This window comes from Callospermophilus lateralis, chromosome X, assembly GCF_048772815.1.
Source record: "Callospermophilus lateralis isolate mCalLat2 chromosome X, mCalLat2.hap1, whole genome shotgun sequence".
Classification (NCBI taxonomy): Eukaryota; Metazoa; Chordata; class Mammalia; order Rodentia; family Sciuridae; genus Callospermophilus; species Callospermophilus lateralis.
Genome location: NC_135325.1, coordinates 39,592,548 through 39,618,200, shown reverse-complemented (window position 1 = coordinate 39,618,200; position 25,653 = coordinate 39,592,548). Strand labels below are relative to the sequence as shown.

General features: G+C 44.4%; 2 protein-coding genes and 1 non-coding gene across 10 annotated transcripts in view; 1 reads left to right on the top strand and 2 right to left on the bottom strand.

Moving 5' to 3' along the window:
* Window positions 1-14,249, top strand: part of Pfkfb1 (6-phosphofructo-2-kinase/fructose-2,6-biphosphatase 1) — a 54,923-nt gene extending 40,674 nt beyond the window's left edge. For 6 of the 8 annotated variants that reach the window (XM_077107408.1, XM_077107412.1, XM_077107410.1 and 3 more), the window contains 6 exons: window positions 413-559; window positions 3,544-3,648; window positions 8,189-8,318; window positions 10,838-10,900; window positions 11,918-11,982; window positions 12,305-14,249. In XM_077107408.1, the coding sequence (XP_076963523.1) occupies window positions 413-559; window positions 3,544-3,648; window positions 8,189-8,318; window positions 10,838-10,900; window positions 11,918-11,982; window positions 12,305-12,364 (570 nt within the window). In that variant the 3' untranslated portion in view covers window positions 12,365-14,249. Of the gene's footprint in view, window positions 1-412; window positions 560-3,543; window positions 3,649-4,868; window positions 5,040-8,171; window positions 8,319-10,837; window positions 10,901-11,917; window positions 11,983-12,304 lie in introns of those variants that run through there. The other 2 variants (XM_077107413.1, XM_077107414.1) reach the window with 2 other exon arrangements.
* A 130-nt stretch (window positions 14,250-14,379) lies between these two features.
* Window positions 14,380-25,187, bottom strand: LOC143639218 (uncharacterized). The gene is made up of 12 exons (XM_077107415.1): window positions 25,152-25,187; window positions 23,712-23,805; window positions 22,265-23,440; window positions 21,525-21,629; window positions 21,364-21,427; window positions 20,885-20,964; window positions 20,317-20,408; window positions 19,213-19,292; window positions 19,077-19,119; window positions 18,620-18,682; window positions 17,962-18,076; window positions 14,380-17,244 (listed from the first exon to the last, which is right to left on the bottom strand). Exons 2-12 carry the CDS (start codon window positions 23,754-23,756, stop codon window positions 14,380-14,382), a joined length of 4,728 nt encoding a protein of 1,575 aa, XP_076963530.1. The 5' UTR covers window positions 23,757-23,805; window positions 25,152-25,187.
* On the bottom strand, window positions 18,290-18,418 carry LOC143639590 (small nucleolar RNA SNORA11). Its single transcript, XR_013154736.1, has one exon. It is a non-coding gene; the product is annotated as a small nucleolar RNA SNORA11 (small nucleolar RNA).
* Window positions 25,188-25,653: the final 466 nt, after the last annotated feature.

Here is a 25,653-nt window from a genome sequence, read left to right as displayed (position 1 = left end):
CAAAATGTTAGCTATTTTGAATTATACACATTTTATTTTTAATTAATTAATTTATTTTTTAGTTGTAATTAGACATAATACCTTTATTTATTTTTTATGTGGTGCTGAGTATCGAACCCAGCACCCCACACATGCTACACAAGCGCTCTACAACTCCAGCCCCACAACATTTTATTTTTAATTATGGTTACTCTACTGTGAAATAGAATGCTGAAATTTATTTCTCCTGTCTAACTGTAATCTTGTATTTGTTGAATAACCTCTTCCTATCCCTCCCTTCTAAAGGGTATGCCTTTTTATAAATTTGGGACATCTCCACTCTACAGTTGGTGGAAGATTTGAGCTTGTTTTCATGGATACATTATCTTTCTCACCTTTTCCCCTCATCTTTTCCTTTGCACCCCATCCCTAGTATGCCTATGCACTGGCCAACTTCATTCAGTCCCAGTGTATCAACTCCCTGAAAGTATGGACCAGCCACATGAAGAGGACCATCCAGACAGCTGAAGCCCTGGGTGTCCCCTATGAGCAGTGGAAGGCCCTGAATGAGATTGATGCGGTGAGATGGAAGGGGTGAATCTCCTGGCAGAGTTGGGGGTTTGAGTATGGGTTTATCCCTGGGGTTGTCTTTGCTCCAGTTCTTATGGGGAACCTAAACAATTCAACAAACATTTCTTGACAATCATCTAGTGCTCAACACAATTCTATGTCTCAAGGATCCCTGGAAGGCCTCTACTTTTAGAGAGCCCAAAGGCAGACAGCAAGACTCTGTATCTCAGTGTGACATAAGTTTCCGAGAGAGGAAGTACAAGGGACTGTGGAAGATCAGAAGATGAGGGTATCCCTGACCACACATGTGAGAGAGATTTATAAGGAAAGATTCATGAAGGAAGCCAAGGATGAGAAAAGAAACATGCAAAATGGGCTTGGAGTGGAACAATAAACATAGTTCAGAGATGGGGAACTACTTATATGAAGGCTCAGAGGTGAGAAGAGACCCTAGCATGTTTAGGGAACTAAAAGAAAGAATGACAGAGATTCTGGGACAGTGATAGTGAGGTCTGGGGAGAAGGGAGATGAGTCTGGAAAAAGACCTAGGCTACAGGGTCTTATAGTCCATGTTGAGGATTTGGATCCTGTCCTAATATCGATGGGAAGCCTTTAACATGGTCTAAGTCAAGGAGATTGGTCTGAATGTAATTCCCATTTTTAAAGCCCAGTCTGTACATGCATAGAGACTAGGTGAAAACAATGCCAGGATGAGCATGTAGACCAGTCAGGACAGGTGGCTGCATTAGTGTGGCAAGAGGCAAAGGCATGTGGAACCAGAATAGTGGTATGAAGATGGAATGAAGAAGGACTTTGGGAATGTTTCCAACATAATAGGGTCAATGGTACTTGATGGTGTAAGGAGTAAGGAGGAGGGAGAGGTGAAGGAACCAACTCTGGTGACTAGGAAATCTCTTTCAGGGTATCCTTCTCTTACCTATGCTATAGGTACATTGGCAATGGGTGGTACTTCACAGGTTATGGTTGATAAGGCCCAACATAAGAGCTTCACCACAGGTGTAGATGACTTGCATGGGGTAGGTTAACATGCTAGAAATGCTTCTATAAATTTAGAAATGTATGTGTGTGCATATTTCACATATACATATGTCAATATAGATGTACAAAGGAACACATATTTAGAAAGGGGCTATTTAGTAAAACATACATGTGCAAATATGTAAACTTGTCATCATAAGAGTTTAGTTGATGTTGTAAAGAAGAATGAAATTATGACATTTGCTGGTAAATGGATGGTAGAATAAAGGAATAGATTTGAGAGAGATTTAGGAGGCAGAATCTCAGGAATTGGCCAGAGGGGGGGGGTGAGTAAGGAAAAAGCAAGAATTTGCAATGATGCCTAAGTTTCTGATTTATTTTCTATTATTGATTACATTATTAATGCTTAATTCCATCAATTGAGTCTTTTAAATGTACCTTGTACACCCTGTACTAGTATCTTTTACATATACTATCCCTAATATCCAAAACACTTCTACAAGGTAATTGTAATTCTCATTTCTCAAAAATGGAAAATAAAATTAAGGGGAATTAAGCATTTTGCCTAAAGTCAAGAGAGTGTCAGTGGCCATTTCCCACAGGCAAAAGGCTCCCAGCTTGCCTCAAAATTGAAAGTTGAAGCCAATCGGGAAGGACCTGTGTACTGAATAGGGTACACATTCTTCCATGGGCAGTGTCAGTTGGAGAAGGTCGACACTGCAGAGCTACTTATAGGTTGTGACAAGGGTTCGGTTCCATAACCCTGAGGCAAGCCTGGTAAATGACCCAAAAGACAACAGAGGCCACTTTCCCACTTCAGGAAGGTTTAATTGGAATTTACATACTCAAAAGGAAACTTTAGAAACCCAACATCACTTGCCACTACCTCCAGCAGCCACCTCACTTCTGGAGATTTCTCAGCCGACTTGGAAGCTCTTCTGTGCTTCCAAAGAACTCATTACTTCCTTGGATAAAGAGATTTAAACCCATTCTAAAGCCATTAGAAATTTACTAGTTTTGCTCTCTGAAATTTCTGAAATACAGACACCTGCTAAATACAGACACCTGTTAAAAAATAAGGATCAGTCACTTATTTTTCTATCTAAAGTAGGGGTCGGGGTGGAGGGATAGCAAATGCTATAAAATGGAAGAATATGACTATATTGTGCTCATGCATGTGTATTTGCATATAAAATCACAGATATCTGCCACAAATATGTTTATGATTATACATATTAACTTCACACACAGGGACTTTCTTCTACCATCATGCCTATACCACACATACATACACATGCCTAGAGATTCATATGGACACACTCATTATAGACACATGCAGCCCTATATATACCCCACATGGACACAGAGGAGCATATAATGAACATGAACATAAACATAGCATAGATACAAAACCTCAAGCATATTACTGCAAATTCACACAGGCCTCAGACACAGGAATAGAAATATACATACAACAGAAACACAATGAAAGATACATATTCATGGATACAAGTGCTGCAGACACACTTAGATGTGCATGGATACACATACCACAGAGACATCCACACGGGCATAACACACACACACACACACACACACACACACACAAATACAATACATATGCAAGGCATAAGTCCTTTAACAAGCATGCTACATACATACTTGCAGATACAACCTCAAATTCTTATGCCTATATATTTATAAAAATACATAATTATATGTATATTGTATACTTATTTACCTACTGAGACAATCATAGAAAAGCATCATATACTCAACCAGAACACACCCCCATCCACACACTATTGTTTTTATACTCACACAAGTACACACCATGCACACATATATATTCACATACACACCCACAAATAACAAACACAACTCCATAGCTGTGCTCACAGAAGTCCCAAGTACCATATTATTGGTCTTAGAACTATGGCAAAGGCTGCTGGATTTCACCAGCAAATGCTTGTGTCCCCCAATACTTTCTCTTAGGGTGTCTGTGAGGAGATGACCTATGAAGAAATCCAAGAACACTACCCTGAAGAATTTGCACTACGGGACCAAGATAAATATCGTTACCGCTATCCCAAAGGAGAGGTAAGTTTTGGAGGGTGGCCTAATTCTTAGAACTCCTCCACAGTGTCTCCATTCCAACTTCCAAAATTCCAGTTTCAAAACATTTTTAGAAACAGGGTAAAGCATGTTTTGCAACATCTGCCATCTTACAAGACACCCAGTGATTTGACCATTGGCCATCAATTCGTGGCTATATGCAACAGATTCCTCTTATTAAAAAGCTACATATATGCTAGGCATGGGGGTGCACACCTGTAATCTCAGCAGTTTGAGAGATTGAAGCAAGAGGATTGGATTGCAAGTTGGAGATCAGCCTGGCAACTTAGCGAGACCCTGTCTCAAAATTTTAAAAAATAAAAAAGGGCTGGGGTTATAGCTCAGTGGTAGAGCATCCCTGGGTTCAATTCTCAATACCTCTCCACACACACAAAGCTACAATGCTTTCTCTCTACTTTTAGGAGGACCCACTTTATCCTACACTTTATCTCTGGTCACCTCACTGGAGAAACTTGAAATACTTCAACATACTCTAATTTTAAGACATTTTATTGGCAAGTGCACTACATCTCCAGTCTCTCTGGGCAGTTGGTATCATCCTAAAGGACAATAGGTACTACTTTGATCAACTTCTTTGCCATCACATGAGCCAGACCATCATTTTCCTATTTGCATATGAAATGACTACTTATTGCTTTCTATCCAACCCCCACTTAGCCAGTTCCACATTTTAGAGCATTTGCTCATCACACTCCATTTCTGAAACAAACTCCTATGAACAATTATCAGAAAACCAGGGCATCTGGGAAGACAAAACAATAGATACTCTGTTCAGTTAAAAAGAACTTTCACATTTTATCTTCATCCTCAGCAATGATAATGTAAAGTCAGGCTTAATTTGCCATCATTTTCCTTTATATATATTTGAGGCTTTGTTAAAAAGAGACATACAAAAAATTTTTGGTTTGTGTCTCTTATAAACAGCTTATAGTTGTATTTTGCTGTTTCTAATCCAAACTAAAAATGGTAGTTTCATACCTTTACTTTTATTTTAGTTACTGATTTTTTTAGTTTATTTCTATTATCTTATCTTGAGCTTCCCATGCTTAATTTTTTCTCTTCTCCTGTATCCTTTAGGATTGAGTTTTTACATCTATATTTAAGTTATATAATGTTTACATTCTTTTAGAGGTTGTCCTTAACATATTTAAGATATTTCATCATGATTCTTTTTATTCTTGCAGATATTCTAATAAGGATATGAGGTCTAAATATTATACTTCAGAATCACTCAATTCATTGCTATGTGTTGTTATGCAACTGACTTGAACAATTAACATTTTAATGTGTTATTAACAAAACCTACAATCAACCTCTCCACCATCACTCCAAATAATAAAAGAACTTTAAAACTCTGGATTCTCCTTCTCCTAGTTTGCATGTTGTTTTATATTTTAGTTCAACCTTGGTCTTAACCCCCAAATGAATTACCACTGTTGTTATTACCACTGCATCTAGTCAATGTTTATTTAATTTTTTTTTGTACTGGGGATTTAAACCAGGGGCACTTAACCACTGAGCTACCTCATCAGACCTTTTTTTTTTGGGGGGGGGGAGGGGTCTTTTTTGGAACCAAAAAAAAAAAAAGAACCTAACCCTTTTTATTTTTTGGGACAAGGTTGCCTAGGGCCTCAACTCACTGATACTGGCTTTGAACTTGCAATCCTCCTGCCTCAGGCTCCTGAGTTGGTAGGATTACAGGCATGTGCCACAATGCCCAGCCTGTCTATGTTTTATTCTTTTTATTTGTTTTTTTAGTTATACATGACAGTACATTTTGACGTATTTTTACAAACATGAGGTATGTTTTATTCTAATTAGGATCCCAGTCTTATGGATGTACATAAGGTGGAGATTCACTGTGGTGTATTCATATATGTACATGGGAAAGTCACGTTAGATTCATTCAGTTTTCTCTCCTACTCTGATTCCCCTTCCCTTCCCTTCATTCCTCTTTGTTTAATTCACTCCACTGAACTTCTATTCTCCCCCGCTTGTTGTGAGTTAGCATCCATGTATCAGAGAGAACATTCGACCTTTGGTTTTGGGGGGACTGGCTTATTTCATTAGCATGGTACTCTCCAGATCCATCTATTTACCAGCAAATGTCATAAAGTCATTCTTTTTATAGCTAAATAATATTCCATTGTGTATATCACCACATTTTATTTATCCTTTCATCTACGAAAGGGTAACTAGTTTGGTTACATGGCTTAGCTATTGTGAATCAAACTGCTATAAACATTGATGTGGCTGCAAACTAAAGTATGCTGATTTTAATTCCTTTGGATATATACCAAAGAGTGGGATAACCAGGTTAAATGGTGGTTCCATTCCCAGTTTTTTGAGGAATCTCCATACTGCTTTTCAGAGTAGTTGCACCAATTTGCAGTCCCACCAGCAATGTATGAATGTACCATTTTCCCTACAATATTTGTTGTTGCCTGTGTTCCTGATAATTGCCATTCTGACAGGAGTAAGATAAAATCTTAGTAGATTTAACTACTTGTTTATGAAATCCTTTGATCATTCTTGCTTCTTGTAACGTGAAGACTGCTGAGTTCTTTTTTCCCTTCTTTCTTTGGAAGTTCCTTATTTTTTCTAAAAGTATTTGTGGGGGATGTCTTCAATCACCAATGAAACTTTGGTGTGGAATAAAACTCTAAGCTGACAGTTGATTCTCAGCATTTTGAAGATATTACCATTCTGGCTTCTAATCTAAGAAACTTGGTTAGTTTTTTTTTCTTTTGCTGCTTTTTTTAAAAAAATTGTTTTAGTTGTAGATGGACACAATGCCTTTATTTTATTAATTTATTTTTAATGTGGTGTTGAGGATTAAACCCAGTACCTCGCACATGCTAGGCAAGTGCTCTACCACTGAGTCACAACCCCAGTCCTCTTTTGCTGCTTTTAAAATCTATCTCTGTTACCTTTGAGCTTCACAATTATATGGCTAGATATCAATTTCATTTTACTTATCTAAATTAGGATTCATTGAATTTCCTGAATCTGAAAGTTGGAATTTTCATCAGTTCTAGAAAACCATCAGATATTAAATCTTCCAAATTCTCTCACATTCTTTCTGTTATTTTTTTTCTGAATACAGTTACATATGTTAGTCTTGCCTTTATCTTTTATATTACCTAACTTTTCTTCTTATTTTCTAGCTGTTTGTATATCTTTGCTGCATTCTGAGTAATTTCTTCGGCTTTCTCTTCCAAGTCACTCATTCTTAAGTTACATAAAATGCTGTTTATACCTTCAATTTAATTTTTAATTTTTTGAGATTTGGGGGACTGAATTCAGAGTGCCACATAATGAGCAACATCCTTAGCTCTTTTTTATTTTTTATTTTGAGATACAGTCTAGATATGTTGCTGAGGCTGGCCTTGAACTTGCAATTCTCCTGCCTCTGCCTCCTGAATATCTAGGATTACAGGCATGTACTATACCATACCTAGCTAGTTTTCAATTTTAATGATTACAGTTTTTATTTCTGAACTTCTGTTTAGTTTATTTTGAAATCTGCATCATATATTTGATACCATCTTATTTCTTACAGTCTATCATTTTATTTCTTAAAAATTCAAACATACTTATTTTATATGGTGCATCCTTTAAGTTTTTAGAATTATCTTCTTGTTTTTCTAATTATTCTTACCCATACTAGGTTATTTCCTCGTGTATTTGTGAGAATTTGTTTTGGAAATCCTAGGTGGCCTGAGGTGAAAAAATCCAGAAAGAATTTCCATTTGTTTCTTCCATGCACTCCCGGGAGTTAACAACTTGAGACCACTTTTTATTAAACTCTCATCAAAACATTTTCTAACCTACATGGGGAGTGTAATTCCATGTCACCAACCCACCTATAGGAATACTTGCAACTGTAAATTCTTACAGAAGGCATTTCCTAATTTTTTTCCACCAAAAGTCATGGAGAGACTGATACATTTTCTTGTTGCTTCCCTTTGCCCATGGATGAACTCTTTCTATTTTACATTTTACATAGGGTATAAGGTTTGCCCTTTAAGGGACTCCCAGTTATGTTAGAGTTATCTTAGTCCCAACTCCCCACAATGTGCACACCTAAGGCCTTATATCCTGTTTCTATAAGGAGTTAAAAACTCCTTGATTACTATGATTGTAAAATACACTCAGGACAGTGATAGCTTTTATACCCACTTCTGATTCTTTTTACCAAGTTTTCCATTTTGGAATCCTATAGTTGAAATTACCCTTATTGTTTTGAAGTGTCAACAGTGTAATTAAGACATCTTGTAGTGGGGAGTATTATTATTGCTATTTTGCCCACTATATTGATTGCACCCATTTAACAGATGGGAAACTGAGACCCTATAAAGAAAATAAGTTACCTAAGATCACACTGCATGGTAAACAACTCACCAAGCCTCAGAATCAAGTTTCCTGATTCCTAGGTTTGATTTCTTCCTCGCTGGGCTAATATGCCTCATCCCCCTTATCCAAAGATTTCTCTTACCTTTAGTCCTATGAGGATCTGGTTCAGCGTCTGGAGCCAGTTATAATGGAGCTAGAACGACAGGAAAATGTATTGGTGATTTGCCACCAGGCTGTCATGCGGTGCCTCTTGGCCTACTTCCTGGATAAAAGTTCAGGTAACATCTTCCTTCCTGTTCCTGGTGTGGGGAACTGAATGTGATTTTATATGCACAATTGGAGGTTTATTTCTTAGTAGTTAAAAGCACAATATCTAAAACAAGGATGCCTAGATTTAGATTATTTGTAACTTATTATTCCTAACTGTACTTCCTTTGGCGAAGTACTATAACCCTTCTGGCCTTAGTTTCCTCATCTGGAAAATGGGAAGAATAATGATGAAATTTCATTAAATGTGTAAATAGCTTAGAACACTTCATAATACACTGTGTGGGCCATATAAGTGTTTGGGGATATTATTAGCATTATTCCAATGTAATGTTTTCAAAGCTGACATTAACAGTCTACATCGCCTAAAATGCTGAGTCAGTATCTCTCTGAAGCATGGTGTCCTCAGGTGATAGTGGGAACTTTCATGGCCTCATAATTCTAATTATAGGTTTTCCTAATTATAGGTTTCTGCTTTGCTAAAGGGATCATTTCACCAAGACAGTGGTTCTTCTTTCATTTTTTTTCCAAAGGATAATTTATTTTAAAAAATCTAGACATGGCGTCTACAGAATACCTATACACTGACAGTATACACTAAACTTCAAACTAAGGCAGGTGGCTGGGCAAGGAACTGTTGAATTACCTTCACATATAAAAGTCTATTTCTAATATAGATGCTGAAGCTTTGGCATTTCTAGGATATTTTGAGGGGGGTTGAGAGCAATGCAAAATTGTATTATATGTCTATAATATTCTGATCTTTTTTATGATGCTAGTTTCAAATGAAAGAACACTCTGGATAAGTCATTTCCTCCACCTGGTCTTAAACTTCCTCACTGGTAATAAGCTATGGGATGTGTGATAAGGGTCCTTGCACTGCTAGATTTCTGATATGTTCACATCAGGTAGACACTACATGATTTCCTTTTTTCTAGATAAGGAAATAAAGGCCTAGAGAGGTGAGGTAGCTTGCCAAATGTCATAGGGTCACATAGTGGCAGAGATCAGAGTTGATCCAAGGTGTATGACAGAGGCCCTTCCCTTTCAAATGAGCACAGAGTATGTGAGGAACATTTGCACCTCCTTCTTTCTCTACTTCTACCCACCTTCACACATAGGCCATGCCAGCTGCTTGCATCTGCCCTAGGAGCCAGGTTGGACAGGGCTGGGCAGATAGTCTTTCTCCTGTTATTCAGGTGAGTGATGGGACAAGACCCAGAGAAATGATATGGCAAGAAATGCAGACCCACAGAACTATAGGGCTGTGACAGCTTCAGGTACACCCAATCCAATCCTGTCCTGTAATATGGGGACAATGAGGACCAGAGAGAGAAGTGGCTGGGTCAAGGTCACTAGTTGAGGTAGTAGCAGAGCTGGGTCATAGACCTTAGTCAAGTTGCCTTCCCTTCTCTGAGTCTGTTTCCTCATGTAGACAATGAGGGTGAACAGGACCACAGAGCACTGGTGAGGGTGCAGTGAGATCATGCACAACAGCCCTTGGCCCAGGGGCTGCTTCTGCTTATGAAGACAAAAATGATAAGGAGAAGCAGGATGAATGCCCAGGACAATTCCTAATGTCTCAGGAGTTTGGGAAGGACGTAGCAGGCCTTGAAAGCCTAGAATGGGCCTAAGGGATGGAAAGCCACAACCATGTTCCAGCTAAATGAAAGGAGGTAGGGAACTGTCTGTATTGCATCCTGGGGTTTTGGGAGGGTGGGATTCAGGAAAAAGTGCCCAGCAAGTGTGTATGTTACCCCCAGGATGCTATGAGCCCCTCTCTGGCAGCAGCTGCAGACTGCAGGGGCAGAGCAAGCTCTTGTACTCAAAGGGTCCTGGTTTTGAGTTCTTACACTGCCATATTCTGGCTGTGTGACCTCAGACTAGAAGCCCCAGTGTCCTAATCCATGGGCTGGGCCTAATCACTCCCTCCTCTCAGGACTACCTGATTAATGGAAATATAGGCCCAGAAAGGAAATTGTACATAAATATTCAAAACAACTTTCTGCATAATAGTAACTGGAAATGAGTGAATCAAGTGTGATAATAGGAGAAATCAGGCCTAGGCTGAGGAAAAGGCTGTGGGAGGGGTGAGGTGCCTCTGCCACATTGGATGGTCACAGAAAATACTTGCCAATGGGAATTGTGAGCCTTTGTGGTGGGAGGTCTGTGGATAGTTGCCTGGGCTAAGCTGGAGTGAGGCCTGTCTTGATTTCCTATTGTCACTGAGCATGAGGAGGTGGCCATTTCTGCATAGCCTTCCCAACTCTCCTGTGGGACACATAGTATGCCTGTTTTTCAAGGGCTATCCTTCCTCCCTACTCCTAGGCTGGCCTAGATGCTCCCTTTCTTCCTGTGTAGATTGCTCTGAGTACTGTCCTTTGCAGAATGTGAGGCATGCACCCATGGTGAGCCCCACCTGAGGAAGGGGAAGTGAAAGGGGGAGCATTGAGAAAGCCTGATGGCCAGAGAGGTGGTGTCCTGCCCAGTACTGTCTCTGAGGTCTGCTTCCTACTCCTCTCCTTTCCAGATGAGCTTCCCTATCTCAAGTGTCCTCTGCACACAGTGCTCAAACTCACACCTGTGGCTTATGGTGAGTGCCCCATCCTCATCTAAGCAAAGGTACATAGAGGCCATGAGCATGCCTCTATTGCCTACCATTTGCCCCAGAGTCCAGGGAGTGGGCCCCTGGTTGGTGGTTGGACCTTCTGCTGGAGGCGGGACTGGTGGAGGTAACATAATAGGGAAGAACCAGGATGGTTTCTAAATTCCAGGTCTGCCTCCAGTTTTCTGTCTCTGCCAAGCACTGAGCATAGAACACTGAAATGTAGAAGGCCAGAGGGGGTCCCCAAAAGGAACCAAAGTTATGTTGACCAGTCTGGGTAGTTGATATTCTGTATTGGGACATTAGTTAACTATGAAAGGTTCATGAGGAGGGAGAAGCCAGAATCAAATCTGGTTGAGGGAGTGAGAAGGAACAATGCCCTACTGAAGCCTGCAGTAGGGATGTAGCCTACCCATAGGAATGGATCTAAAGGGACTTCTATAAGAATTGGGCCTCTTCTGCCAGCCCCAGGCCCCACTGATGCATGTTCCTCCTTCTTCAGGTTCCCTTGAACTCCTTGTGATCTCCACTCCTCTAGTGTTGCCATAGCCACATTGCCCTCAAAATAAACTTTTCTTGGGCCTAATTGCCCAAGGCAGAGGCCCAGGACTATTTCACCTCCACTGCACCTAGCATAACTTGGAGGATCCACAGAGCTCCATCCTTCGTACATAGATTAGATCACTGTCTCACTGGCCAAAAGAGTTTGGGGAGGCCATACAGATCTGCTCTCTTCTCTTTCCCCATGTTCAAATGAGCATTGGAAGTCAAGAGAACTTAGGGAAAGAGCTAGGATGATGCCCTATTGGCAGCCTCTTTCTTATGTGGCATCTTCCCAACATATCACATATCTCATCTGAATTCTATTCCCTACCAGCAGATACAATCTGTATACAATATGGAGCTGGGGTATGAGTGATAATGGGTGGGGGTAGGAATAAAACTTTAGGAAAGACTTGTGCTCACCTTGGGGGCTTACAGACACATGGGTTATTCTTTTCTGAGGCTGCAAAGTGGAGTCCATCTACCTGAATGTGGAGGCTGTGAACACACACCGAGAGAAGCCTGAGGTAGGTAGATTCCACACCCAAGCCCACTGTGGACACAGCACATGGTAAAAGTACCCTCCCAGATCCTGGGTGTTTCACATCACCAGAAGGAAAAAATCCAGAAATGTAGGAAATACAGCCAAGACCTAAGACACCTAGACAATCCCTGCCCCAAAGACCTTACACTGAGATTCATCCCCCAGGCCTTCCTAAGAAGAGGGTCAGGACTCAGAGCTGATTGAAAGAGGGGAATCTGACAGTAAGGACAAGAGGCAGGGGAGGTCCTAGGGCCCCACACTGCTGTCTCCTTCTTTCTTATTAACCTTGGGCACTCTTTTCTCAGAATGTGGACATTTCCCGGGAACCCGAGGAAGCCCTGGACACTGTCCCTGCCCATTATTGAGATCTTTCTGAGATGTCAAACTGCTTCGGTCCCATCTTCCACCTTTAGGAACTGCTGTCCTTGCTATTCTCCTATTTTGAGAAGATTGTGGCTTTGGCCTCACTGGGAGAAGAAATCCTCAGCAGCTCCCAAACAGGTCTCAGTTCCTAGCTACTACCAAGGAGCAACCTAGCTCTGGATGAGGCTCTTTCTTAATTCCTATTCTCTGATCAATAAAGACTTCTCTTACTGCCTATAGGAGGATAGGAGAAGGTCATAGGGAGACTTCTCCCATTGTTTTCGAGATTCTGATCCTGACCCAGTTCTGATGTTGTGGATGTGGAATGGGTGAGGAGTTCCTGAGAGTTTGGGGTAGTACCTGCAAAGATGGGGGAGAAGACAGGTCCCTGTGAATGCTGGTGGAACTTGTTCCTTGGTGGGTGATGTAAATGGGGGCAGGACACCTTTATCCCTATTTTCAGAGAAGAACCTGGCACTTGGGCAAGTGATCATCTTCTCTAACTCGTCGCTATCCTGAGTGTTTTCTGTCCATGTGAACGACTGACCATCACACAGGCCTCACACTCTGATCCCCTCAACTCCAGTGATCAACACCCTATTATCCCATGGATCTTGGCATCATCTCCTTGGTCTGACCTTGAATTCAAGCATCCCACTCTCATTCATGAGTCTTCACAACTCTGTCATTCATAGGGTCCCTAATAGCACACCTCCACACAGTAGGCATACATGTGGTATTTCTTAATGGGCAGTATTTGTACATCAAGAGTATAGTCCTTTGACTTCCCCATTATCTCCCAACCCATCAGTCTTCTGCCTCAGTTTTCTTCCATCCCTAACCAGCTTGGGTCCTATGGTCTGCCTCTTAAGTTAATGTCTATACATCAACTATGAGACAAGCACCAAGTGACCCAGCAGTAAAAAGTCTTCAAAAGACTTTATTTTATTCACACACTTGCTGCCTTTGTTCTCTTGTTCTTTCATCATAACCACCCAATGAGATCCAATACCTAAATAATTCATACCTTCATTTTTGTTGAGACCTACTACAGGTTGTAGATCACTGCTTAAAATGATGATGATCTATATTCATCTGCTTCCATACGCCTAAATCCTGTTCAATAGTCATGTTCTATTTTCTGGTACCTTATCCCACCCCACCCTCTTGGACTACTTCTGTCAATTCCTGACTCTTCCATCTACCTTCTGGCCCTCTCTATTGGTTTTGGTGTCATAGTCTTTACAATATGCTTAAGACTTTCCTAATCCAGGAAAACTGTCCCTTGTTCCCATGTTTACCCCTAGTTGCCCCCATTCTGTCCCTCCATTCTTATACAGATAATTCAAAATGAATCTGTACTTACATTCTAGAACTCTTTCTTTTTGCATTCTGCTTTTGGCTTCCCCCCTTTGTATTTTTTTCAAGCTATTATCCTTGGGTTTGCCATGCTTTCCTAGGCTTCCCCCCACTGAAGAAATATCTGCCTTTTAGCCTGAAGCTGGACCCCATATTCCCAAAAGAGCTATGCTGATCTCTAGCTCTTCTACAAACCCAAAGTGTCACTCACAATTACCTAAGCAAATTAAAAGAAAAAAACTCCAATTCATTTTGCAAATTTAATAACTCTAATACCAAAATATGACAGCACACAGAAAGCAAACAAGAAAGCAAGAACAGCGAACAGATTTTTTTCAAAGCATGTCACCCTCAGCTGATTGGTAGTAGCTGCTTAGGACTGCTGTGTGGACAAAGATTCCAAGGCTGTACCTTGGCTCCATGGGAAAGACTGCTGCAATTTATTAGTGGTGTCTGTAAACATGGGGAATAAACCTGAAAACGAAACACCAAAAACATTTTAGGACCAAATATACTGTTTTCTTATACTTCCTTCATTGCCTTCATCTTCCCAATCAGCCCCCCTCCCTCATGGTTTCTTCTAATTATAATATCCCAAATATTATACCCAACCCCATGGACTCTGGCTACGGAAATATGGCATTCACCTGAAACTTCATTAGCCGTAGGAGAAGCCACAGGCACCAAGGCTATTAGGTCCACCACCAAAGCCAGAACCGGTGCTCGGTCCACCGCCGAATCCAGCACTGCTGCTTGGTCCACCACCGAAGCCAGCACTGCTGCTTGGTCCACCGAAGCCTGTACTGGTGCCCAGTCCACCACCGAAGCCAGCTCCGGTGCTCGGTCCGCCAAAGCCAGCTCCGGTGCTCAATCCACCACCAAAGCCACCAGTGCTTGGCCCACTGCAGAAGCCAGCACCAGTGCTCGGTCCACTATTGAAGCCAACAATAGAAGTGGGTCCACTATTGAAGCTGGTGCCGGTGCTGGGTTCGCCAGTAAAGCCAGTGCTGGTGTTGGAACCACTGCCAAAGCCAATGATGGTACTCAGTCCTCTGTCAAAGCTGGCATTAGGCCCACCGCCAAAGCCATCGCTGGTGCTGAGGCCACCACTAAAACCCACACCAGTGCCAAGTGTGCTGCCAAAACCAGCATTGGTACCCAGTGCACTACCAAAGCCATCACTGGTGACTAGTTCGCCACCAAAGCCAGTGCTGGTGCCCAGTCCGCCACTGAAGCCAGCACTGGTACCTAATCCACCACCAAAGCCAGTGCCGGTGCCTAGTCCACCATCAAAGTCAGTGCCAGTGCCTAGTCCGCCACCGAAGCCAGCGCTGGTGCTTAGTCCGCCACCAAAGTCAGCACTGGTACCTAGGCCACCATCGAAGCCGGAGCCACTGCCTAGGCCGCCACCGAAGCCAGTACTGGTGCCTAGGTTGCCACCGAAGCCAGCACTGGTGCTCAGTCCACCTCCAAATCCAGCACTGGTGCTTAACCCATTACCAAAGCTGAAACCGGCACTGGTGCTGGGTCCATCACTAAAACTGGCACTGGTGGCACCACTAAAGCAGGCACTGGTGCTAGGAGAGCCACCAAAGCATAGGTTGGTGTTAGATGCACTGCCAAAGCAGAGGCTGGTGCTGGGAGCTCCACCAAAACAGAGGCTGGTGCTGTGAGCACCACCAAAGCTGACGCTGGTGCTGGGAGCACTGCCAAAGCCAATGCTGTTGCTGTGAGTACTGCCAAAGTCAGTAGTGGTACTAAGTGCCCCACTGAAGCCAGCACTGGTGCTGAATGCACCACCAAAGCCAGGGTTGGTGCTTGGTGCACCACTGAAGCCAGCACTAGTACTGACAGCACCATCAAAGCCAGCACTGGTACTCATGGCATTGCCAAAGCCGGCACTGCTGCTGAGTGCACCTCCAAAGCCGGCACTGGTGCTGATGACACTGCCAAAGCCAGCACTGCTATTGAGTGTACTGCCAAAGCCAGTATTGGTGCTGATGGCACCACCAAAGCCAGCACTGGTGCCAATGGCACTGCTGAAGCTGGCATTGCTGTTGAGTGCACCACCAAAGCTGGAGCTGGTGCTGATGGCACTGCCAAAGCCAGCATTGCTGTTGAGTGCACTGCCAAAGTTGGCACTGGTGCTGATGGCATCACCAAAGCCGGCACTGGTGCTGATGGCACCGCCAAAGCCAGCACTGCTATTAAGTGCACCACCAAAGCTGGCACTGGTACTAGGAGAGCCACCAAAGCAGACACTGGTGCTTAGTGTACCTCCAAAGTCAGGACTGGTGATAGAAGAGCCACCAAAGGAGACACTGGTGCTTAGTGTACCACCAAAACCAGTGCTGGTGCTAGGAGAGCCACCGAAACAGATACTAGTACTGAGTGTGCCACCAAAGCTGGAACCAGAACTTGGAGAGCCACCAAAACATACACTGGTGCTAAGTGTGCCTCCAAAGCCAGTGCTGGTGCTAAGTGCGCCAGTGAAGACAGTGCTTGTGGTGGGTGTACTGCCAAAGCTGGTGCTAGTGCTAAGTGCACTGCTAAAGCCAGCTGTGGTGCTGCTGAGCGTGCCTCCAAAGCCAGAGCTGGCTCCACCACTGAAACTGGCACTTGTACAAGGTGCACCACCAAAACTGATGCTGGCTCCACCACTGTAACTAGTGCCGGTACCAGGTGCACCACCAAAGCTAATGCTGGCTCCCCCACTAAAGCTGGTGCCGATGCTGGGTGCACCACCAAAGCTAATGCAGGCTCCTCCACTAAAGCTGGTGCTTGTGCTGGGTGCACCACCAAAACTAATGCTGGCTGTGCTGCTGAAACTAGTGCTAGTGCTGGGTGCACCACCAAAGCTAATGCTGGCTCCTCCACTGAAACTAGTAATAGTGTTAGGTGTGCCACCAAAGCTAATGCTGGCTGTGCTGCAGAAGCTGGCACTGGTACTGGGTGCACCACCAAAGCTAATGCTGGCTCCACCGCTGAAACTAGTGTTAGTGCTGGGTGCACCACCAAAGCTAATGCTGGCTGCACTGCTGAAACTGGCACTGGTACTGGATGTGCCACCAAAGCTAATGCTGGCTGCATTGCTGAAGCTAGCACTGGTGCTGGGTGCACCTCCGAAGGTAATACCAGCTCCACCACCAAAGCCATCACTGGGGCCAGGTGCACCATTAAAGCTAATACTAGCACCATCACTGAAACCACCCCTGGTGCTAGTTCCTCGGTTGAAGTTGACATTGGTGGTGGCATCTGCATTTTCTTGGGCTCTCGCCTCAATTTCAAATGAAAATCTGCTCCAGGCCTGAGCATCATCACCTAATTCTTCCCTTGTTAGGCAGTCGATATCCATGTCATCCCAATTCCAAGGCCCAGCCACAGCTTCCTCTCCAATCCCCATTTGGGCTCTTGCCTCAGCCCTGGCCTCAGCCTCAGCCACAGCCACAGCTGCAGCTTGGACTTCCATCTCCACTGCCTCCCGATACTGAGCAGCCCAGTCTTTGGGGTCTTTCTTCTGCACCTTAAATGGAAATAATAATCATTATAAAGAAAAGAACCTTTGTAATGATATGTGAAGCACCTACTAAGAGCTTTGGATAAAATTAAGAGCATTAATTTTTTAAAATTCTTATTAAGGCTCTGTCATGGGTCAGTCCTGGGATCTAATTTCAGCTCTGATAACTTAGGAACAATAAAATTATGGACAAGTTATTTAACTTTATTGAACCCAAGTGTCTTCATTCATAATATGGGAAATGACAGTATGCCCAGTGTGACTGTTTGGGGAGATAGGGCTGTTACAGAGGTAATTTATAGTTAGTTAATAAGGTCTTAAGGGTGGGGCCCTCATCCAATAGGATTAGTGTCCTTCTAAGAAGGGTCACTGCAAGAAGGCAGCTTTCTCTAAGCCAGGAAGAGAGCCCTCACCAGAAACCAACTGTGCAGGACCTTGATCTGGGATTCTCAGCCTCCATAACTGTGAGAAAACAAATTTCTGTTTTTAAACCACTCAATTTATGACATTTTGTTATAGAAGCCTGAACTAATTAATACAAAGCATAGGAATGAATAAAACAATGTAAACTATATTTCTAGCAACATTCTGGGATATTAATGAGGCTTCATATGTTTACATATAAACTGCAGGTTGTTCTGTACCTGTCTATTATTACACACAGGCTTTGTCAGCCAGAGACATGCCATTCCCTTAACATGCCAAATCAGGCAGCTATGTTACCTTGCATGCAAACTTGAGGACTTTCATCTTGCTAGTCTCATGGTAAGAGCGCAGGCCCCAGAAGAACTCATACTCAGGTGGTCTGCTGTTGGGGACCCTCTTATACTCCAGGTACCTTGGAAAGGAAACAAATCTTACTTCTAGCCAAGCAAACCTGTTGTTTAACCACTAGGTCTCATATGACAACCTCTTCTACACAAATGCTAAATAGCCCCTACAGAGGTATTTCCAAGACTCTCCAGTCCAAGATTCATTCCCACACATAGTTCATGGTCTTGGCCTTCCAAGACCATTTCCCAATGACCCTGTGCAAAGGCACCTGGGGTATATATATAGGGCATGATGTCACAGGAAGGCCAATGTATCCTGCCACCTGTGAGGAGTAAACCCAGATTGCTGTTGGGTGTGTTGTAAACAGAGAAGCCATTCTTCAGGCCCCCTGCTCTGAGCACACCCCATTGCAAGGGCATTGTGTTGGTCTGTTCCTAGTCCTGGATATGTCCCTCCATGGGAATTTTAGACAGGACTCATTTTTAGAACTCAAGATGCTCATCCCTCTAAAGACAGCATCAAGAAGGCACTGACTAAGCACTTTCTGAACTAGACTAACACCCCCAGAACACATCATGGTCAAATAAAACCCCCAAACACCACTTACTTTTGCTTCACAAATTCGTCTGTGATGAGCTTCCTCACTTCCCCAAAAAGTGAATGTCTCACCCTGGCAATGGGAAAAATAACCCATGAACACAGACCAAAACTGCCCAGATTAGTGCAGAGGCATTTCCCAACTGGAAGGAAACCTCTCTAGCACATGGGGCAGTCTCAACGAAGAGAAGAAAGTAGTGAGCACATAGCCACTAGAAGAAGCAAGCAGCCGGAGGCCAGATGGCTCTTTCTCAGGGATCCCTGAAGGTTTATCTTACATCTCAGCTCAGAACAGATGGAGGACATAAAGGAGAAAGGGAGTAAAGAGTTCAGAATCATTTCCCCATCCACCCAGCCCAGCACCCCCCACCCGCGCCACCAGACCACCAGGCTGATGCAATCCTGAGACCGTCCTCTCTTGCCAAAGGACAACACGGACAGCAAGCGCTGAGAGAGCCCAATCATACCCAGGGCGTAGCCCCAACTTGCGCAGCACCTCCCAGATGACAGCTGCAAGGGGAGGCAAGAGGGGACAGGGACAGAAAATGAACACATGGAATTCAGAGCACAGCCACCCATTCAGCTGCATGCCCAGCCACTCACCCTCACTGGCCTTGTTGCCATTCATAAAAATGACACTCAGAATCACCATGAGGAGACCCAGCTTGGGTGTATCCTTGGTCCTAAAGGAATAATAGGACAGAGAAGGTTTATGTCCTGGAGCCACATACAAGACACACCAGCCAGTCAAAGTCTAGACTCTCCCAGATCCCTCAGATTTTGGAGAATTCTATCCTGTCTGTGCTTACAACTCCATGTGACTCCAGGCAAGGCACTTAAGACCCATGAGTCAAAGTCTCACATTCAGCAAAATTGGAAAATCATGTTCTACCTCCCACCCCAGGTTGCCATGAAAATGAAGGAATGCCTGTCAACTGGGCACAACACAGGCACCCAGTCAATATGAGTCCCTTGTCTCCCAGAGCCCTCATACCTGAGCAAATTCTAGGCAGAACCCCAGTGATGCCACTTCTCATGATCTTGGGAGGTGGAGCCATGATATGGTTTCTTTCATGTGAGTCTATAGTGATTCTGCAATTCTGATTTCAAGTCTAAGCCATGAGTCTATTCGTGGTCATTCCTTGCCTGAACTGGTTACCTCCTAGGGGTAAGTCTAGCATTCTCAGTTAGATTGTGTACTCCTTGAGGACAGAGACAGCAATTTTTTCTTTTCTAAATCCACAGAGCTTGGAAAGAAGGAGTAAGCACTACACAAAGATATATATGCAGAAATATATTCCACCTTTTCTTGTCCTTGGAGCATCATGATCCACCTACATTAGGAAGCCTTCCCATGAGAACCATTCTGCCAAGGCAAGGCCAGGCACTGTAGGAAGAAAACAGGCAACAACAGGCCTGGTTTCCTGGGAAGTTTCTATCTGGAGAGACAACTAGCCTGATAGCAGGATGTCCAACCCAGCCTCCTACACCCTTCAGTCTATCATAATCATGAACTACTATTGTGTATGGGTTTCCAACCATGAATAGGAGCTGGCACAGGGTCTTTTTAGGATCCATCTTTCCAATCCTCTAAGAGGATGTTGGAGGAGAGAGCAAGAAGAGGATGTTGGAAGAGAGAGCAAGAAAGGGGTAGTGATATGGATGAAAGTAGAAGCCCCCTCTGACCCCAGCCCTTTCCCAGCTTACGTTCCCAGTATGCCTGCAGAGGATTCCTGAGTGCTGATCAGAATATACAAGCTACTTTGCTTATCGATTTCCTTCAGATTGACTCGAAACATCTGTCAAACAAAATAATAGCTTGTGAGATCACAAATTTTAATTCAGTCATCAATGAGTTTCTCAGGCATTAGGCAGCTTCCCATATAACTGGGGGTTTTGTATATATGCACAATCAGTGAGGTAATGCATATAAAGTACATAACTAAGTGCCCAGCACACTAAACATGCAATAAATGTACTACTGTCATCAACATTATCTTTGTGATTTGTGTGAATCTAAGGAGACACAGAGGTGAGCATGTGAAATATTCATCTAGCAGCAGAAAGAAGCCAGGACTAATTTGAATGGCTTGGGTCTTCACTGCGCTTTTTACCACTGACTAGCAGTGCGACCCATAGCTGGTCTATGCTCCTCTTTGGACCCATCTGTACAGAGATAACCTCTGTGGTTCTCCCCAGAAGGAGATTGTGATTGTATACCTTTGTTCCATTCAAGGCTTCCTCAGTGCACCTATACCCTAGGCTGCCCATTTACCTTTTCCAGAGCGTAGCTTGCTCGTTCAATGATCTCTGGGAAATATTCATCATATTCTTGGATGACATCCTTCAGCATGTCTACAAGAAGGGAGAGGTAGGAACACCTGGTCTGAGCATGGGCCATAGAGCTACAGCCCTTTTTAAAAAAGAATGGGTTTTTTTGGCTGTTGATGGACCTTTATTTATTTTTATTTTTACTTATATGTGATGCTGAGAATCAAACCCAGTTCCTCACACATGCTAGGCAAGTGCTCTACCACTGAGACACAACCCAGCCCCAACTATAGCCCTTTTGTCAGCCCAATGGGGTCAGTGCAATCAGAGCCTTGAACTAGGTTATTAAAAGATGCTAGCTCTGATGATGTAGGAGGAAAGCAATGGTAGAGATATTAGAGAATAAGCAAGTCATAAAGGTAAAGGATTAACCCCAGACTATGGGATGGGGTGGCTCAAAGAGGAGGATTGGTAGGACACTACCTGAGCGCTTTATGGGGATCTTTGTTTGATCCTTAACCAACAGGTATTTCACCAATTTATTTGCCTGAAAAAAGGGAAAGATGGTGAGATCTCAATATACTTGTAAGATGGCAGAAAAGAGGCAGAGGAAGAAAACAGAGGAGGCACCATTGGATTCTTACCCTTTCTTGCAAAATGGCCACATCTCGTGGTGGCGTAGGCCTCCGGCCCCATGGGATCCGCCTATAATTACTGCCACTTCTCTCATCCCCATTTGGATGTTTGGACTTCATCACGAGAAAGAAGAAAGGTCCAGAGTTACCAGGTGAAAGATATGGCTGTCTCTTCCAGCAAGTCCCCTTCAACTCCCCCCTACAGTGGGGCCTGACCCTGCCATTGGCTACCCAGAGTCCTGGGATTTTCTTCCACTGTCTTACAGGCAGAAATTTAATTGCCCTGTTCAGGCTAGAATAACCTAAGGACCTGGGACAGCTCTGCTTCCTTGGGTATAACTAGACTCTGCTAGCTGTACTCCCTGGACAAGTAACTTCACTTTAGTGGGACTCAGTTTACTTATCTGTAAAACTAGAACTTATGGTCCCTGTATCCCTTTCAAGATATAAAGGCATGGCTTTTGTAAATGTACCCAACCCAAAGTCTGGAACATGGTGACCACTATGTAAATACAAGGTGAATTACATACAGGGTATATATAAGTATATAGATATCTTATTTCTCCACCACTCTGTGAACTGCTAGTGGGTCACAAACTATATTCCATTCTTATCAGCATCTCCCATATCCTATATGAACACAGGGACTAGTAAAAAGGCTCAGTAAATGTTTATAGAAGAAATGAGCAAACAAGGAAAACAGGAATGGAAAAGAATTACAAACTTAAGGATGCTGTCAGAGATCTCACCTTTCGGTTTCTCTTGCCCCGGGTCCTAGTTGTGGGCTCCAGACTCAACTGAGCCAAATAGTCATCTGCCAGGGCCTGGACAGCAGCAGCAACCTGAGTTTCAAGGGCGCTTATGCTGGTCTGAGAGGCAGCCATCTTCACCTGAGCCCCCTGGTCAGCAATTGGGGTCTGGCTTTCAGTTACCCGAGCCTTAGTGGCAGCCTTTCGAGCCCTAGACCCTCTCTTGACTCGAATAGTAGCTACTATGGTTTGGTTTGTAACCATCTGAGTGGTGGGTGGAGCCTCAGTGATCTCAGAGGCAGAATTTGGGCCCTTATTGACAACCTTCTTTCCCTTGGGCTTTTTGGGCCGGAGAGCTGCTGCTGTGGCCTCGATCTGCCTGCTCACTGCCTCAGTAGAATTTGGAGACTCTAGATGTTCTGTGTCAGTATTTGGGGCCTTAGCAGTTGTCTTCTTGGCCTTGGGAGCTTTCTTGGTTCTGATAGAGGCTGCTGTAGCTTGGATATTGGCTGTCTCACTGGTAATTTGGCCTTGGGTAGTAGCTATGTGGATAGTAGGTGGAGCTGGTAAGATTTCAGTGGCACTAGCTATGGTCTTATTGGCAGCCTTCTTGGCCTTGGAAGCTTTCTTAGGCTTGGTAGAGACTATCAAGGCCAGGGAACTGGCTGACTCACTGGCAACTGGAACCTGGATAGTCTGTGAAATCACTGGTAGGTTTAGGGTCTGCAAGGGTGACTTGAGTTGGGTAGTAACACCCTCACTCCCAGTTGGGGACTGGGAGCCTTGGGCTACCTTGGCAGAAACTCTCTTTGTCTTGTTGGCTTTCTTAGGCTGAACAGTGACTGAAGAAGCCTGAATATTGGCTACCTCAGTAGTAGCTGAAGACTGGCTGATCTGAGTGAGCATGGGCAAGTTTAAAGCCTGTAAAGTTATTTTGGGCTTGTTGGTGGCAATCTCATTGGCAGTTGGGACTGGAGAGGCAGCAGGTGCAGACTTAGTAACAGCCTTAAGAGAAGTCTTCTTGGTCTTGCTTTTCTTAGGTCGGTTGGCAACAGGTGGGTCCTTGGTTGCCGCCAACAGGGTATGCATCAGCAAGACACTGTCCTCTTCTGTGGTCTCAGTCTGTACATCTGGAGGGAAGGGAAGCCCCAGGCTCCCAGAGGGAGGCAGAGGGCCCTACACACTTAGGATTATGATCCTTTGGGCTACCTGCCTCCCTATGCCCACCCCTTTCCAGAAAGCTTCTCTTTCTTCTGAACAGTGTTTGACTGAAGGGGGTGATACAATCAGGCAGGTTTCCCACTCCTCCCCCTCCCCTTCCACCATGCATAGGAGAACTGAGACAGATTAGGCAGGCAATTATGCTAATACAGGGTGGTGGGGGGGGTCACATGCAATTAACTCAGGACAGGGCAGATAGCCTGATAAGAATGCAGAGAGGCCTCACCTGGAACACGGTTGTTCTATAACCATAGTCATTTCTTCTATCCATCTTTCTGGAAAGCCAAGTAAAAGCTGAGCCTGAGAGAAATAGGCTGAATCTGGGGAGAATGATAAGGAGGGAGAGAATGAGAGGGAGATTCATCAGAGGTTTTGCCTCATTTGAAGGTAGGGAGGGTCTCACCTAACCTTGGACCCCAAACCGTTCAACTCCTGGGTTCTCATTACCTAGAAACCCAGGCGGTCTGGTTTCCGGCCACCAGCAGCGTTTTTATTTTTCCAAGATGGCAAGTCAGTTCTATGACAACGCCCCTGCACCTACGAACGCCCCCTACTGCAATTTGAGAGTGCGCATGCGCACCAAACAGAGCCCCCACCTTCGGCACACCGCTTTCTCAGACGAACCCGTTCGAGGCCCCCAGTGCGCATGCGCCTTGATGGACTGGACCGTCTCTAGCCCCTGCTCTCAGAGCAACAAAACACCTCGGTCCCACCCCTCACCCCCTCTTTCTAACTGCATCACAACCCAGTCCAACCCTTCCCCCAACACTGGCTCCTTCCCTCGGATCTGCAGTACTGCTTCGCACCACCCCTTCCCCAACACCGCCCACCCCTCCTCTGCAGTACAGCCACGCACCACCCCTTTCGGATATGCCCCCTCCCTCTGTTCTGCAGTACTTCTCCGCACCTCCCCTCCCCTCCCCTTAATAAGCCCCCTCCCTCCGTTCTGCGGCAAGTCTCTGCACCGCCCCTTCCCCAACACAGCTCCCCCCTCTTTCCACGTCTGCAAGTGCCCGGCCCCGCCCTTTCTGCAACATGGATACCCCACCAACAAATCCAACGGTATTAACCTGTGTGTTCCCTGTTCTCCAAAAACCCTACCAGGTTCCATCTCTTCCCTTCTGCAAACCAGAACCAACCGGATTCTAGCCCTTCCTTTCTCCCTTCAGAGCCTGGTCCTTTCAGCCGCTTAATTAAAAAAAAATAAATAAATAAATAAAGGAAAAAATCCTGCCCCCTCCTTCCTCAGTACCGACCCCTTCTTTCGTTAGCCCAAACTGGGTCCTGCCCCCTTTCTCCAGCCTGAACGGGATCCCGCTGTCTGTCTCTCATCTCCCTCCCGAACTGGGTCCTCCACCCTTCTTTCTACCGCCTGAAATATTTCTCCATCTTTCCTTTTCTATGACCCCAAGCAGGTCTGCATCCCACCTTTCTCCCGCGTTACCGAGTTCAGACCTTTCTAGTGCCCACAGGGTATTCCTCCTCCTCCCTTTTCCCATGAGAATCGGGTCCAGGCACCGCTAAACACAACCACTTCTATGCGGTTAGATCCCAAACCCTGAGTAGGGTTTCTTCAAACCTTAAGGCTGTATGGAGTCAGGAGCCTTGAAGCCTCAGCCCAGAGGCCCCCAGAAGTTCTTCACTAAAGCTGGGCACCTCAGCTCACCTCGTCCCCTGGAGTCCAGAAAGCGTCTGCTCTCTCCAAGCCTCTCCTTAGGTCTGAGCCAGTCCCCCGCCTCCCTGGCCGGAAGTGGTCCTGCCTCTTTCCGCCTCCGGAGGGGGTCTCGGTCCCTGCTGGTCTGCCCTCTCTCCCTCCCCCTCCCTACTTCCAACTTTCCATTCTCCTCAGTGTAGCTCCTCATTTCTGTTTACTGCCCATTATTCAGCAATCACTCGCTCCTCTTCTCCATTTGATTTCCCTATTCTCCATTCTGTATCCCTGTTCCTGTTGGATTCTCCTGTTCCTTCTAGAGCTCCCACACCACCCCTTCCTACAGCCCCCTCTAGCCCAACAAATTAGGGTATTTAGAGTCTAAACATTAAAAGATAGGATGCTCCCTCATCATATATATTCAGAATAAAAAACAACAAACATAAGAAAGCCCACAAAATATTTTTATTTATCCTGCAATTACTATGTTGTTGCTGTTAAAAAAAAATCAACTTAT